Source organism: Nematostella vectensis, chromosome 8 (assembly GCF_932526225.1).
Source record: "Nematostella vectensis chromosome 8, jaNemVect1.1, whole genome shotgun sequence".
Taxonomy (NCBI): domain Eukaryota; kingdom Metazoa; phylum Cnidaria; class Anthozoa; order Actiniaria; family Edwardsiidae; genus Nematostella; species Nematostella vectensis.
Window position 1 is genome coordinate 7,249,350 of NC_064041.1, and position 17,375 is coordinate 7,266,724.

At 42.1% G+C, this 17,375-nt stretch overlaps 1 protein-coding gene across 2 annotated transcripts in view; it reads left to right on the forward strand.

Annotated features, from left to right (window-relative positions):
• Positions 1–17,375, forward strand: part of LOC5515249 — a 49,805-nt gene that overhangs the window by 26,822 nt on the left and 5,608 nt on the right. For both annotated transcript variants that reach the window (XM_048730931.1, XM_032384890.2), the window contains exons 23-35: positions 288–401; positions 1,867–2,014; positions 3,148–3,286; positions 3,937–4,129; positions 4,838–4,976; positions 5,343–5,653; positions 7,311–7,446; positions 8,549–8,847; positions 9,269–9,404; positions 9,852–10,018; positions 11,568–11,726; positions 13,665–13,809; positions 16,520–16,677. In XM_048730931.1, coding sequence (XP_048586888.1) covers positions 288–401; positions 1,867–2,014; positions 3,148–3,286; positions 3,937–4,129; positions 4,838–4,976; positions 5,343–5,653; positions 7,311–7,446; positions 8,549–8,847; positions 9,269–9,404; positions 9,852–10,018; positions 11,568–11,726; positions 13,665–13,809; positions 16,520–16,677 — 2,244 coding nt within the window. The remainder of the gene's footprint in view (positions 1–287; positions 402–1,866; positions 2,015–3,147; positions 3,287–3,936; positions 4,130–4,837; positions 4,977–5,342; positions 5,654–7,310; positions 7,447–8,548; positions 8,848–9,268; positions 9,405–9,851; positions 10,019–11,567; positions 11,727–13,664; positions 13,810–16,519; positions 16,678–17,375) is intronic.

The following is a 17,375-nucleotide window of genomic DNA, read 5'->3' on the forward strand; positions in this document are numbered from 1 at the left end:
AAAATGCACAGGATAGAACCCCAAAACGCACACACTAGAACCGTAAAATGCACAGGATAGAACCCCAAAACGCACAGTTTAGAACCGTAAAGCGCACAGGCTAAAACCTTAAGTAAAAAACCCTAAGTAAAAAACAAATGTCAAAAACCGTAATACGTACAGTACATAGCGCGCCTACTGACAAAAAACCTTCATGGATGTTTTGTCATTATCACCATTTCGCACATAGCCCGGCATACGTATACATGTATCGTTACTTACTCCGTATATCCCTTTTGTCTATTTAGGTGGCTGTTGGTGGCCTTCTTAATGGTAAAGGCCGAGTGTCAACATTCCGGTTATCCTCCAGCAAGGACGGGTACCTATGGAAAGACTACAAGCACGGAGATAAACCGTTCAAGGTACGGGGTCTCCCCCCACCCTACCCTTCACCCCCCATCCCCCACGACTACAAGCACGGAGATGAACCTCTCGAGGCATGCAGCATGGCTGACATGGAGGAGCTTGAAAATTTTTTGAGTACTATTAAGAAGAACCAACTAAAATGGTGCGGAAACTCCGATAAACTAAAAGATTTCCTAGTGCACTTGATGGAGGAAGGAAGTAACGAAAAACTAGTAAGCGTAAACCAAATCGGGACGACAAGTGTACTAAAATTCGAAGCGGTGACCGTTAACTTTTACTTGAGCACGAACACGCTGCAGGTGCAAGGTGCGGGAAAAAAAGTTTATATAGGTAGCAAGAAAGCCTTAACAGTTACTCCACCAATGCTGGGGCTATTTGTAAGAACTGTATGTAATAGGAACTATTTGTCAATTATCTTAATAAAAATACTCTTGAATTGACCATCTGGAATTTATTCTTCTTATCCTGAATTTGTCAGGGTAAAAAGAAAAAAAAGTGTCGTGGTCCGTGTTCTCTTTAGACCTTTTCGCAATACTTGAGAGGCCAGTGGTTTTACATCAGAGGCTCAAACGAGCATGTTTTGGCGGGAATGCCATGAACTATTAAGGTGGCGCGCCGAGGTTGTTTTGGCTTTAACAGCTTTTACTAAGTTCCCTATATTAGACTCATTTTCGGCCCGATTTTCGTGAATTTTTCAGATTTTATTAATACATCTATGCTTCGTCAGATCCCGCAAGATTCACACTTGTTTGAAATCAAATTATTATTATTTTTTTCATGCAAGGTAAATGGAAGCAATTTTTTTATATTAAAATAAAAATATCGAAATCTGCGCGATTAATTTTTTTCTAAATTCACAGTAACACCTAACCATACTCCAGCTTGAAGCACACAAATGTTTGGCTTAAAACTAACCTGTAAAATTTCGCGATTGATGAATCTTTATTTTACGCCAAAATTGTCCTCGCAATATTTGAAAAAATAAATGCACTCTTGCCTACAAAGATCCATCCCCGAATTTACGCCCCCTGCTAAGTCCACACCCTAAGGCAACTTGTGTCAGAGGGGCAAGAGGACCAGTGTTGCACAAGAATAAATTCCAGATGGTCAATTCAAGAGTATTTTTATTAAGATAATTTGAAAACTAAAGAATTTATTCCTTTTCAACATTTGAGCCCAAGCCTCGCCTCTTCTAATCTATTACCCGACGCTATGGCTAAAATAGGCCTTACCGAAAGTACTTGCTTAATGCAGTTGCATGTCGAACCTGCGTTTATGAGAAACTAGAATCGAAAGTTGAGGATATGAACGCGCTTCAAACGAAGCCCACGCCAGCGTCACACATGGTAATCGACGAGCTGCCTTGTTTGTTTCACATGCTTTTGGCAGGAAGAAGTAACGCGGATGCCTGTTTGAGCAATGTGGTGTACCTCTAACCCATTCTCTTCGTTTACTTGTTAGGTGTTCACAGTCAGCGGTAATACATACGAGGCGACCAAGCATGCGCTGGTGTTTCCAATCAGTGCACGCCACGTCAGAGTTCACCCGATCACCTGGGACATAAGCTATGACACCCCTTGCTTGACGTTACAGCTGTACGGAAAGGGAGGTGAGTGGCTTATTTGAAGATGCAGCCATCATTAAACAGGCTCAGTCAGCCGCCATTTTGTCATCCTAGCAAAGTATCAAGTGCAAAAAAGTATCCATTTCCATCGGCTGATTTGGGGAAGCCAATGCAATCCTTCCGATTGAATTTGGTAAATAATATTGTCTTAAACTCTGTTTTTAGATGTTTATTTCGAGATTTGAGCGCATTATGTGCCTTCCGATATTAAATAAAAATAATAACAAAGGTTTGTCCGACAAGGATTCTTTAATGCATAAATGCAACGGTACAAAACAAAAAGTGCTATGTTTAAGGGCGTGGTTCTGTGGGTTCTTCCTAACAGCTTGTGACCAAATATTAAAAAGACGTTTAAATTTTCTTATCTATAAATCTGTTGGTATTTTTAAGATTTTAATTTTGCAAGCCAAAGATGAAGCTGGCAGGTTATTTAGTTATTTTATCCGTAAATAATTGCAAATGATGTGGTCCCTTGAAGACCTGATAGGGTACATCGCCGGTGACATTAGGGACTTCAAGAACGCGAAAACGTAGAACGCTGCGGATGTTTGGATTTGCGTGCGCGCCGTCCTCGACGTTCCAGATACGCTTTCAACTACGTGGCTCGCCCCCATTTCATGTCGTTGATAGCATAGTCGAAACATCAGTGGCGTTTTACGTTTTCGCGTGCTTTAGGTACCTACTATTGAGGACGTCGCAAAAACGCGACACTAAGGGCGCGTTCTTTTACTCGGGATTCTGAAATGAGAATGATTAGAATAGAAAAAGCGCGCGTTCGTTTATCCCGCGTTCCCATTCCAGAATGGAATGAAGGCCATTCCATCCATTCTGCTACCTATAGCAGAATGACTGGAATGCATTCTGGACATTCTATACCAACCATTCCCATTCCAGAATGATAGGAAAAAACGCGCCCTAAGCCAGGCGGGATGCAAACATTCCTTTCGAACAAGCGCTGGCTAACGCCCTGGAACTCAGCCACCCTTTTATTTTCACTCCAAGGAAAAACATCCCAAGGACAGTATAATCAGCTCACGTGTTATCATTTTGAATAAGTCTAGACTAAAAACTAATCTTCGTGTAAAGGTATTCACTTCCATTCTTTTCTTACTCTGCAGATTGCGAAGACGCTCTTGGGCTACAGGAGTGGAGAATACCCCGCTCTGCCATCTCAGCTTCATCACGCATCAGTACCAACTACATGCCGTGGATGGCGAGACTGGACTCTACCGAGTACGGTGGAGCCTGGTGCGCAAGGTAAGAAAGTGTTGCGTGACACTTGCATGACACTTGCGTGGCACGTGACACCTTCGTCACGCATGAGTACCAACTACATGCTGTGGATGGGAGACTTGGCTCGACCGAGTACGGTGGTTTTGAATCCTGGCTCTTTACATAGGGGTCTTTAAATTCAGCGTCTCCTCGGATAAGGACGATAAGCCGGAGGTCCCGTCTCTCACCGCAATTTATTTACCTGTATTGGGGGACGTAAAAAAGACGCTGTGGAGGTTTGCCCGTGTGGTATACTATCTTCAGTGACAATGCTTAAAGGGGTAATGTCATGGTAAGAGATTTGCAATAGCTCTCCGGCCCGGACACAATGAATTTCAGTCAAATTCTAATATTGACTATATGAGCCTTTAATACATGTGGGAAATTTAAATTCAAAGTAAATGATCACAAACTGTCAATAAACATAGTTTTCAATAACATATTGCATATTATTTTAACAAGGTATTGACAGCTTAAAGTTCAACTGTTTGTAGACAATAAAACACAATAAACACTGACTCCAGACATGCGCAGTACCATGATGCTGCCCCTTTAACACAGTAGCCCACTCTCATGATTGTATGGAGCAATAAATGTGCGTTGTACAAGCACTAAACATGTCGTTTCTATTCCAGGCGTAACGCAGTGGGCGAGTACCTCCAAGTCGATATCGGCTTTATGGCCCGTGTGACCGCTATAGTACTACAAGGCAAGGAGAGCCCAACCGAGCTACCCTCTCTACCCGAGGCCTGGGTAAAATTGTTTGTTCTCTGGTTCAGCGACGATCGTTTTACATGGGAGGAGTACAAAGTCGGCGGGTTACTCAAGGTGAATAAAGTTTTATCATTTTATTATCCAGTTTTCCGGATATGGGGGTCCTGTGGAATTTGAGCTTGAAAGAGAGGCTTTCGGTGTCTCTTGACAGCCATTTGGCAACTTTTTTCCCAAAAATTACTGCTTTTTTTGAGCCTTAAAATGTCTAGCTTAAAGCTTTATCCTATCCCGTTACAAGACTTAGTTCAAACGTCGTATCATCCATGAGCCGTACTCAATGCAAATGCATGCAAATGAAGATGAAACAATCGACTCGATTCATTTGCATGCATTTGTATTGAGTACGGCTCATGGATGATACGACGTTTGAAAGCCTCTCTTATTTCCCGCTCAAATTTCACACGACTACTGGACATTATCTGCGTACCTGATTATGTGATGAATAAATCAACATTTTGTTCATCTGCATAAAATATTTTTTAAGTGTTCTAAAATATGAACAATGTAAATTCTTTGGAATTTATTTTTTAAAGCTCTTAGGATAACCAATTCACGTCTAACGGATCCAGAAGGCTAAAAAATACTTTAAAACGCTGAATTTTAGGATTTATGTGCTTTGCTTTTATTTCGTCATGGTACGAATTTAGGGCAGGCGTGAATGGGAAATGTAGTGTTTTTCTTTCTTTCTGCGATTACATTTGAGAGGAAACCTTGGGATGTTTTGAAAAAAAATAAGTTTTCTTTTTGTTTTCCTTTCTTTAGAAACTTAAAGGAAACAATGACGGAAAATCCAAAACTACGGTTGAAATCAGTGGCCAACTCATCACAAGGTTTATTCGGATCTATCCCCAAACCTGGCAAAACCACATCTGCATGAGGACCGAGATTATCGGATGCGAGTGTAAGTGTACAGCCCAATGCCTTTATCCTCGGAAACACAAAAGAATTCTCCCCTCCTCTTCCACCCCTCATCCTCACCTTAGGTCTTTTATCGCCGTTAATCAATTCTTCATAAGATATTCCTTGTATTGTTCAAAGTAACGCATCAGCGTACGGGGGAAACACTACATACTGTGGTGGAAGTCCGCTAATATAAGGGTGATTTGCCTTGTTACCAAATGACTATTAACGGGGTGGCTTAATTCCGAAAAAAACAACAATGAAAATAGCGTTTTTATTGACTGCGAACCCCTAATTACATAGCTAACCACCTGTGGTGTAGCATGATTGAATGGTGACTTTATTATAACTCTCTCTTTATTCAAAGATTGTGGCAAAAGTCTTGGAATGGAGAGCTACCATATCCCCACAAGAGCGATACATGCTTCAAGCATATATAACGACTACCAACCAAAACATGCCCGCCTGAACGTGTTTGACGGGGAAAGCTTCATCTTCAATTCCAACCTTCCAGGAGAATTTATGGAAATAGATCTTGGTCCTGCGATGAAAAGAGTCAGCGGATTTGCGATACAGGGTCGAATTCACGGTACCGACTTCCTGAATAGAGTGGCCGTGGCGTACAGTAGGGATGGTGTCAAATATGTGTCGCATTTAGACGAGGATGGCAGAGAAAAGGTAAGGACCTTGGTATGCAAACATCCTATAGCTGACTCGTCATTCTCCTGCTGCTGCTGCTGCTGCTGCTGCTGCTGATGATGATCATGATGATGATGATGATGATGATGATGATGATGATGATGATGATGATGATGATGATGATGATGATGATGTTGATGATGATGATGCTGATGATGATTTGACGACGACGACGACGACTATGGTCATGATGTTGATGATGATGACGATGACTATGACGATGACGATGACGATGACGATGACGATGACGATGATGATGATTATGATGATGATGGTGGTGGCGGTGGATCACACGATGTTTCTTGTAAAGACGACACGATTGAGACGACACAAGAAACATCGTGTGATCCGTGGTGGTGGTGGTGATGGTGGTGGTGGTCATGATGATGATGATGACTTTGTGGAGGAGGAAGATATTGGTGATGACGGTAATTGAGATGACATGACGATGATGATTTAAATTTGAAGATACATTTCAGTCTATTATTTGGTACATATATTTATACCAAAATATCAACATAAGTATGGGATCAAATTTATTTTATTTACCGTTGCTAGCCGAGGAGAAGGGTGAGGAGAAAAAGTACACAAGATTTGTGGCAAAAAAGCTGATATATGGCTTACATAATTTTAAACAGCAAGACCCTTCAAAAATAGGTCCTTCTTATATAAAACCAAACTGAACTAGAAAAAAAATTGAAGGGGGGTTAAATATGTGTCCCATTTAAGACAAAGATGGGAGAAAAAATGGCCAATAAAATCATGGGAAACAAGATACGGTTTTCATTTACACACAAACTTTTATGCAATAAGAATCTCTTCAGCATGATTTGAGTTTATCGCTTGGCTAATAAATTCAGCCTCGAATCAGACGAACGAAAATCAAATGTAAACTAGTTAATAACATCACCAGCAAGAAAGGTCGCAATTATACTATTATGGTCTCCATTTAACACGAAGTTTTACATGATAATGGTTTAAGCCTGGTTTAAGGGTTTTTTTCTCGGCGAAAACAGCATCTAAAGCCAACAGGTAGCATTCTCTGCGATAAGATGTCCCCGACAGTATTGCGAGCGGAAAATTAAAAGTGACATCATTTACCGACAAGACGTTCAGCCAATAGAAGCCAAGGAACGAGGCTAGGATTCTCCCAGTGCAACTTTTTGTGCACTAGGCATTTTCTTTGTGCACTAGACATTTTCTCCTGTATTTTAGATAATGTCTCATACATTTACTGTATTTTTGGCTGCAAAAAGGGAGGCGGGCCCCCTAGGCCACCCCCTGGCCACGCCCCTGCTAGGTGTATGTCTATAAACAATTTGGTTAAAAAGTTTTAACAAACAATCAAATACTGGAAATTTAATTTATTTAGTCTATAGTGAAGAAATAACAGCGCCAGGTATTGAGTTTTTTATCACTTTCATTGTGACACTCAAGTATATCGATAGTAATATTTCATTGTAATCAGTTAAATGCTGTAGTGTTGGACGATTTTCCAACTCGTAGATGCATTCTCCACTTTTTAGCTCGCTTGGTCTGCTTCGCTCGTTGATTGATACGGCTGTAACACTAAATACATTGAATTTGGATAATAATCACTTTGATGTTCTATTGTTGGTTTCTCTTTACCTTCCAGATATTCAAAGGGGCATGGGGGAGATATGTGGCATTCAAAAGACGCATACATCCGCATATCTTCACACGGTACATACGGATAGTTCAGAAGAGCGCGTACAATCATCCATCCCTGCGCGTGGAGATCTATGGATGCGGTACGTGAAAAAAAAAAAAAAAAACTTGGATGATCGTCGGCAACAACTTTAAACTTAAGGGATAGCATTTTCGGGTGGTTACCATCAATTCTGACCCCTAATAGCAGGGGGTGTGGTACTGGGGGCACCCCCTCCCCCCCAAATATTTTAAACAAATATAAGGAAATGACCATTAGGAGCCTGGCTGTATCCCCAATATTTTCTTACTGTTTCTGTATCGTGTCCCAAACATTTCAAGGCCTGCAACACCACTGCCTAAGATATAAGACATTGGTTTGTTCGAAACAATTTCTATCCCTACCGTTGGTGTCAGCGATGAAAAAGCTGAAAGTTATAAGCGCTCAGGTGACTTGTTGTTTACTGTGGAAATAAGTTTCAAGACGTTTGGGTCACCATTAGTGTTAGACACACTAAGAGAATAACAGAGTCCAGTCAACTCTTTGAACACATGCTGATAAAAGTGGGTAAATTTTACAACCAAGAATATAAAAAATTCAACGCGTCTACTGTTATGGGAATCCCCCTCCCCACTCTTAGGTAAAGGGTCGGTTTTCATGTAAGGAGGGTTACACTTCTAAGAGAGTTGCATTTTTAGGAGGGCACCCTTCACTGGTGTTTTTTCTCCGGTTCGTTTAAATACACTGTTGGGTTACAGGCGAGTAAACGATCGCGGTAGGGCTGTCCTCATAGAAGGGTCACTTTTACCTCTTGGTTGCCGTGTGATCTTCTTAGATTTACTTCAGATAGACCCGGATATCGCTCGGGTTATCTTTTCATCCCACTAGATGCATAATCATCTAATGAGGGTCTATACAGTTGCTTGACTTAAATCGGGTCATAGAAGATCCGTCAAAACAGTGTTATCCATATCTGAATGAAAAATACTCTGGAAATCTATGGTAAAATTAACTAGAGTCAGCATGCAAAAAAAAACTTCATCCATAATTCATCTACTTTAATGATAATGTGCGGGAAAGATTAAAAGAAATCGTCGTGGCATTTTCCTTTTTATTTGTGATTGTGCCCACATTATTTTTTTCTATTTCACTGATGTTTCCACTGCACACACGCGAATGAATCCGTTTAATGCTCTTTTTTTCAGACTGCACAGAGGTTCTAGCTATAACCAATCTGACCGCTTCCAGTGAAGAGTCTGGTGCCGAGGTTACCAAAAATTGGCTTCTGTCAGCGGCATGGTGCGCACGCGCAGATGACACAACTCCTTATTTGGAAGCTGACTTACAAACACCTCAAGTCATAACGTCCATACTGACGTTCGGGCACCCTGTGTCGGAGGCTTATGTTGCAAGTTATAGTGTATCGTTCAGTGAGGATAAGAAAACATGGCAAAAGTATGTGGAGCGGGACTATCTGCAGAAGGCGATGGGTGCGATAACAAAGGTAAATCAACGAAAACTGTGGGAAAATATTGCGACTTACCTAAAACCCAAGGATCAATGCTGAAAGAAGCACCTGCTCTTGAAATTAAACTGAAAAACGGTTAGTGAGTTAAAATGTATAAGCAAAACTTAATAAAACGGTCCAGTGAGTTGGTGTAAAAGCAAAAGTTAATAAAACGGTCAGTGATTTAGTGTATAAGCACTTGCACTGGAGATGGTACCAAGGGCCGTCATACCTAGCAGTTTCCTCCGCACCCCCCACCCCCCTAGTAATGCTAATGCGGTGTCCTCGGGAAGACTGGACCAACGGCTAAATGTCCTTTCAGATAAAACTAGATGGATTCACAGCCCCTAATCTAACGATAGATGAGGCTATGAAAGTCTGGTGTCGTCCTATTATGTTTTGTCTCATTATGTTGCAGATCATACAGCGTAACTTTACTCACGAGGGGCACGTGGTAGATCTGCAGTTTCCATTCAAGGCCCGTTATGTTCGTGTTTGGCTAGGTAACATGACAAGCGGAAGATGCATGAAAGTGCAGTTTTTCGGTCGTGACGGTAAGAAAAAAAAGCAAAGTTTACAAAGATGACAATGATGATGACAGTGATGATGATGATGATGATAACAGTGACAAAGAGTAAGAGGATAGTTTTAAGCATAGATGAAAAAGTTCATTTCAAGAAGGTTTTAATAACAAGCTTGTTTCGAGCCAATCACTTTCTTGTAGCCCCAAAATGATTTTAAAGTATTTAGCAGATCATTACAATGACCCATGTCTAGTGCCACACCCGCAATTACAAGCCCTGTTCCGGATTCACTTCCGTTTCAATGCAAATTTGGGTCGAAGTTATTGAATTGAATTCAAAGGTAAAACATTGGTTTGACGAGTTATGCATCAATTAGGTCAGCGTAAAAGCAGCGAACCTGAATTATATGACTTTAAGGTAGAGGAGACTTTTGTGACACCCTGATATTCATTTTTTTTTTTTGTATTTTGTACTTAGCATGCAAAGCAGACCTTGGTATGCAAACATCCTTAATCCCTGACTCGTCAGTCTCCGCATCCAGCACCCGTAACCTTGGTTACAAACCTAGCTTTGCTAGGATTGGGCGTCACTATGGTAACGGAGCTTGGTGCGCTGCTAACGATACTCTTGGAGAGTATCTACAGGTACGGTGTAGCGCCCGCAAATGTAATAATAACTCGACTTGTATGTCCTGTTTAAGAGGGCCACTAGACTTGTATGTCCTGTTTATAGAGGACCACTTGACTTGTATGTCGTGTTTATAGAGGGTCACTTGACTTGTATGTCCTGTTTATAGAGGGCCACTCGACTTGTATGTCTTGTTATCCGTGGGCAACTTGACTTGTATGTCTTGTTATCCCTAGGCAACTTGACTTGTATGTCTTGTTATCCGTGGGCAACTTGACTTGTATGTCTTGTTATCCGTGGGCAACTTGACTTGTATGTCTTGTTATCCGTGGGCCACTTGACTTGTATGTCTTGTTATCCGTGGGTCACTTGACTTGTATGTCTTGTTATCCGTGGACAACCTGACTTGTATGTCCTGTTATCCGTGGGCCCCTTGTATGTCCTGATATCTGAGGACCACTTGACTTGCATGTCCTATTTATAGAGGGCAACTTGACTTGCATGTCCTGTTGTCCGTGGGCCACTTGACTTGCATGTCCTGTTTATTGAGGGACACTTGACTTGTATGTCCTGTTTATAGAGGGGCACTTGATTTGTATGTCCTGTTTATAGAGGGCTACCTGACTTGTATGCCCTGTTATCCGTGGGCCACCTGACTTGTATGTCCTGTTATCCGTGGGCAACTTGACTTGTATGTCTTGTTATCCGTGGGCAACTTGACTTGTATGTCTTGTTATCTGTGGGCAACTTGACTTGTATGTCTTGTTATCCGTGGGCCACTTGACTTGTATGTCTTGTTATCCGTTGGCCACTTGACTTGTATGTCTTGTTATCCGTGGGCAACTTGACTTGTATGTCTTGTTATCCGTGGGCAACTTGACTTGTATGTCTTGTTATCCGTGGGCCACCTGACTTGTATGTCCTGTTATCCGTGGGCAACTTGACTTGTATGTCTTGTTATCCGTGGGCAACTTGACTTGTATGTCTTGTTATCCGTGGGCAACTTGACTTGTATGTCTTGTTATCCGTGGGCCACTTGACTTGTATGTCTTGTTATCCGTGGGCCACTTTACTTGTATGTCATGTTATCCGTGGGCAACCTGACTTGTATTTCCTGTTATCCGAGGGCCCCTTGTATGCCCTGATATCTGAGGACCACTTGACTTGCATGTTCTATTTATAGAGGGCCACTTGACTTGCATGTCCTGTTATCCGTGGGCCACTTGACTTGCATGTCCTGTTTATAGAGGGCCACTTGACTTGGATGTCCTGTTTATAGAGGGCCACTTCACTTGTATCTCTTGTTATCCGAGGGCCCCTTGTATGCCCTGATATCTGAGGGCCACTTGACTTGCATGTCCTTTTATCCGTGGGCCACTTGACTTGCATGTCCTGTTTATAGAGGGCCACTTGACTTGCATGTCCTGTTTATAGAGGGCCACTTCACTTGTATGTTTTGTTATCCGAGGGCCCCTTGTATGCCCTGATATCCGAGGGCCACTTGACTTGCATGTCCTGTTTATAGAGGGCCCCTTTACTCACTGTCTTTACCAATCAATCCTTCAGGTTGATCTCGGGTTTCTTCATCGCGTCACGGGGGTAGCGTTACAGGCCAAGCTGAAAGACACACAAGGTTTCGTAGAAGCTTGGGTGAAGCTGTTCATAATATTCTACAGCTCGGACGGAAGTACCTGGAACGAGCACAAAGAAAATGGAGAATCTAAGGTAAAATCAACTTAACAGGATTCAAGGTGAAACAACGTAGCCGAATCTGTAGTTTTGTGACTGCCTCGAATTGCAAACTAAAATTCTTCTCGTCGATTGGAATTATTACTTAATCGCGAACCCTTCTAAAAGAATCAATGACGAATAAGTGACCATAACACAAGCTGGTTTAAAGCCAACCCACATTTACCAAACGAGATGAGGATTTATCTGCCCTACTCCCTGCTATTAATATAAACCCAAGGTTTTTAAGACCCCGTCCTCACCTACCTGTTTTTGTTTGAAAACGAAAACATTTTGTTCCGTTTCCAAACAGCAGTCTCAAGACGCGTTTTGCCTTCAACACGGCCCGTCCACACGGAAACATTAAAAACGATACAAAGAAATAACAAGCTCTAGCGTATGCGTTTGTACGCTACTAGTTTGCTCTTTTAACTCGCGCTTACCACGTCATCCAGGCGCGTACCAACATTGGCTGAGGGGGGTGCAGTCATTATGAAAAAGCGTCAGATGTTTAGATGTAGATGTTTTATTATTGGTACCATAAAACTTTTTTACATAGGTTGTTTCAAACAATAAATTTCTATACTTTCTTTCCTCATTATATTTCCTTATTTCCTTTCCTTATACACATACACAGAAAAATGTGCAACAGCCTTTTCCCCTTTTTTTTGGCGGGTTTAAGAGTAGATGAAGAAGCTGTTCCCTGTTGTGGAAAAAGCGTCATCCGGGCGCGTACCAACATTGGCTGAGGGGGGGAGGGGGGTGCGCAGTCGTTATGAAAAAGCATAGAATTTTAAAAAAAATTTTAAATAAGAAATAACCTAATATTTGCCCGCCAAGGGGGAGGGGGGGTGCACACGCGCACTCTGCGCACCCCCTGTGTACGCGCCTGTCATCGAAAGAGTATCATTTTTAAATTGTTCCACACTGAGCATTTTCAGCCGTTTCGGTCATCGTTTTCACGTTAACGCGTGGACGATAACCGTATTCGTAACAAAAATTTACATGGTTTGTGGAGGCTTTGGCGATATTTTCGAAATTTTTTGACGCATAAAACATAAAGATACAAATAAAAGGTGTGACTGCCCCCCTCCCATACAAATAAAAGGTGTGACTGCCCCCTCCCATACAAATAAAAGGTGTGACTGCCTCCCTCCCATACAAATAAAAGGTGTGACTGCCCCCCCTCCCATACAAATAAAAGGTGTGACTGCCCCCCTCCCATACAAATAAAAGGTGTGACTGCCCCCCTCCCATACAAATAAAAGGTGTGACTGCCCCCTTCCCATACAAATAAAAGGTGTGACTGCCCCCTCCCATACAAATAAAAGGTGTGACTGCCCCCCTCCCATACAAATAAAAGGTGTGACTGCCCCCCTCCCATACAAATAAAAGGTGTGACTGCCCCCCTCCCATACAAATAAAAGGTGTGACTGCCCACTCCCATATAAATAAAAGGTGTGACTGCCCCCCCTCCCATACAAATAAAAGGTGTGACTGCCCCCCTCCCATACAAATAAAAGGTGTGACTGCCCCCCTCCCATACAAATAAAAGGTGTGACTGCCCCCCCTCCCATACAAATAAAAGGTGTGACTGCCCCCCTCCCATACAAATAAAAGGTGTGACTGCCCCCCCTCCCATACAAATAAAAGGTGTGACTGCCCCCCCCTCCCATACAAATAAAAGGTGTGACTGCCTCCCCCTCTCATACAAATAAAAGGTGTGACTGCCCCCCTCCCATACAAATAAAAGGTGTGACTGCCCTCCCTCCCATACAAATAAAAGGTGTGACTGCCCCCCCCTCCCATACAAATAAAAGGTGTGACTGCCCCCCTCCCCCCTCCCATACAAATAAAAGGTGTGACTGCCCCCCTCCCATACAAATAAAAGGTGTGACGGTCAACTTGAAAGTTAAAAACTCGGCTTATCTACAGGTAAAGGAGTTTCCCGGTCCCTCGTCCAAGTACGACACCTCAAAGGTGGACCTCACGCCTGCTGTCTATGCTCGGTTCATACGCATAGCGGCGATAAGCTGGGAGACACACGTATGCATGAGAATCGAACTTTATGGATGTCGAGGTAAGCATTTGTATGTCTGTGTATGAATCGCGCTTTATGGATGTCGAGATAAGCATCAAAATATCTGTGTGTGAATAATTCTTTATGAATGTGGAGGTATGCATTAAGAGTAAGTGTGAATTGAGCTTCATGGATGTCGAGGTAAGGCTCTCGGCTCTGTTCACCGATGACTTCAAGTGCTACAACACTGTCACCACCGTGCAAGACTGTGTCTCGCTGCAAGAGGATCTAAACGCCATCCACAGCTGGAATGACGCCTGGAGGCTAAAGTTCAACGCAGAGAAGTGCGAGATCCTCACTATAACTCGCAAGCATGCTCCATGCTCCACATGCTATCACTGTTACTAGTGACCTCAAGTGGGAATTCCACATTCGCAATGTCACAGCAAAGGGTTTTAGAACACTAGGATTTCTACGCCGCCATTGCCTAGATACATTTAGCGAGAACCACAAGCACACGCTCTACCTCGCGTTTGTACGGCCACATGTAGGTTATGCTAGTGAAATTTGGGCACCTCAGGCTATAGAGAGCATAAAATTTACTGAAAGGCTACAAAGAAGCGCAACTAGATTTATTTTAAACACCAGTATACAGGACTCTATCCCATACAAGGAAAGGCTAAGTAAACTGAACCTGCTACCGCTATCCTACTGGCATGAGATGAAGGGCATCTTCTTTTATTACAAATGCCGTGAAGGCTTTTACAATTTCAACATAGAATCGTTTGTCAAATCTAAGTCAACAAGACTAACCCGCCACAGCTCTGCACTCGATCTCTCTTTTCCTAAATGTCGCACTAAACTTTTTCAATCAAACTACTTCAATCGTATCCCTAAACTGTGGAATAATCTATCTACGTCTACTCGCTCTGCTAGCTCACTTAACCAGTTTAAATCCTGTTTAACCCTCCACTGCTTATCTGCGTTTACTAACAGCTACGACACAGATAACACAGATAACAGATAACACTAACACCTGGAAATCCATTTGCCCCAAGTGCCCCCTTTCCCGCAACCTTACTGTCTCTTCTGCTCGTAACTGCTGCTACTATGTCAATTTTATCACAATTTTATATTATTATTGTTACAAACCATATTTTCTACATAGTTGTTAATATTTTACCTATCAATATCCTTATTTTATATTATTGCTCACATAGTTTAGTTAAACAGATTTAGATTAGATTAGTTATTAATTATATATATTTTCTTACATTCCCAGAAATAAGGGACATTAGCCAGCGGTTTCTCTGGGCTCACAGTTTTCTAAGCCCGCGAGGAATAACAGCGGTATCACAAATAAAAACGAGATTCCGGTCAGCACAGGGGCTTCCCTTTTGTTGTTACACTCTAAGTTTTTAATCAGGTTGACTAAAATTCCTAATAAAAGTAGTATAAGCGGTATTTAAACGTGCAAGGGGCATCTCTGATTTGATACGTCCAATGATAATGGAAGTGCGGCAGTCTTGCTGAGGTTGGAAAACATTATATGCGCAAATAAAAAAATGTATTTTAGAAAGGCTTTATGGTTCCCCTGTGTCTATCCCAGAAAGCCGTGGGGCCGTTTAAAAACAAAATGGAGAACGGACGAAGAGAGAGAAGTTGTTCTTGCGGAGCGCACAGTTTTCCTTGCTTCAGTCTGTATCTTAAAGACAACAATAATGGTTACAGAACTAGGCATAACTACATCAAATGTTATTTCTTCGGGAACAAGATTGGGAGGCGCTACTGCCTATTTTATTGGCCAATTTGATGGAAGGATAGTCGATTTACCAATTTCGAGTCCTGCACCTGTGATGCAGCGAACAGTTCTACCTTTTAAACGACTACTTTTATGCCCGATTTCAATGAAATTACAGAGAATGTATGGAGGATTGTATGCTCTCAAGCGAACAAAAGTGCAATGTCCAAGGAACAATTATAGGGCTTTCTCTGGCATCGTTTGAACGTAAAGTGTATCACTCGAATGGCAAGGGTTTTTTTTCGAGTCCTGCATCGTGAGCCCAAAATCTCTGAAACGAGAAAATTTGATAAATTGTGATGTCTCCCCACATTTCCTTATAATAAATGGCAGCCATTTTGACATTGTATGTGCACTATTACGCATGCGTGGCGGACATGTTGTCTCTTATTTCTGGGAATGAGTTTAATCTTAGTCGGAAGGGTGCACTTTCTGTGGAGCCTAGCTCTGTTGTGTTCCCCCCACCATTTATATTTAGTTAGTACGATTTAGTCTTTTTTTTTTAACGGTGAAAGTTTGTAAATAAATAAAAAAGCATTAGGATGTCCTGTGTGAATCGCGCTTTGTGGATGTCGAGGAAAGTATTAGAATTCCTGTCTGTGAATCGAACTTTGTGGATGTAGAGGAGTCGAGGTAAGCATCAGGATTCCTGTGTGAAACGCGCTTTGTGGATGTCGAGAAAAGCATTAGAATGCCTGTCTGTGAATCGAACTTTGTGGATGTCGAGGTGAGCATTCGAATGTCTTTGTGTGAATCGAACACTATGGATATGTCATGGTAAGCTTTTCCTGTTGAACCACAGCCTGTGAAAATGCTTATATGTTGAATAACAGCTGTGGAGATATAGTAACACTCTGTTGAGTCCACAGCCTGTGAAAATGCTTATATGTTTAATTACAGCTGTGAAGATATAGTAACACTCTGTTGAACCACAGCCTTAATATTGTTATACATTTTGTTGAACCACAGCCTGTGGGGATGCTTTGGGTCTTGAAGACTTCAGGATTCCTGACAATGCTATTACTGCAAGTCGTACGAACGGCAACTTCCTCCCGAAGTATGCACGGTTCGGCTATGACCAAATTGGATGGTTTCCAAGCAACAAGGATCTGGATAACTACCTCCAGGTACGCGGAACAACAAGGTGGAAGAGTGGTTTTACTTTTAGCATTTTTCTTTCTTTGCAACACTAATTTCGCCGCCATAAGCCGCATAAGTCATAAGCCGCCGCCATCTTGGAAGCAAAAAGCTCCCTCCCCTCCCCCAAAAACAGTGTTTATTCTACATGCACGCTGGAATTGGACGTCGGGATTCTTTCGTTGGCCGGTAATTAGACTTGGGCTTCCCTTGGCAGTCAGGGATACAAAAGCGGCCATGAATTTTCGCACTTGCCCGCGTTTACGATAATTTTGAAAGGTATTTTGAAAGATATTGAAAAATCCTCCTTTGATTTATACCGCGAATACGATGGCGAAAACAAAGAACTGTTTGGTAAGAACGACGAATTGTTATCCAATATTTTACGGGTTTTGCTTTTCGTGGCTTTTAAAATTAGTCAATCGATGATAAAACAACTAACAAACACCCAAAATAGGCCATTCCAGCTATAAGATTGCGTGTGTTTAATAATAGAAACCTACCTCAACTACCCGCGCTTTTTTAAGCTTACATAAAACGAAGCGTGGCTGCATGCCGGTAGTTGAGGTAGGTTCCCATGGTAAGTGCACGCATGGTTTTATAGCTGGAATGGCCAATTGCCATTGCCCGATGACTGTTAACAGGTAAAGGCTTTATTTACAAATACAACTGAGCAATTCGATAGCTA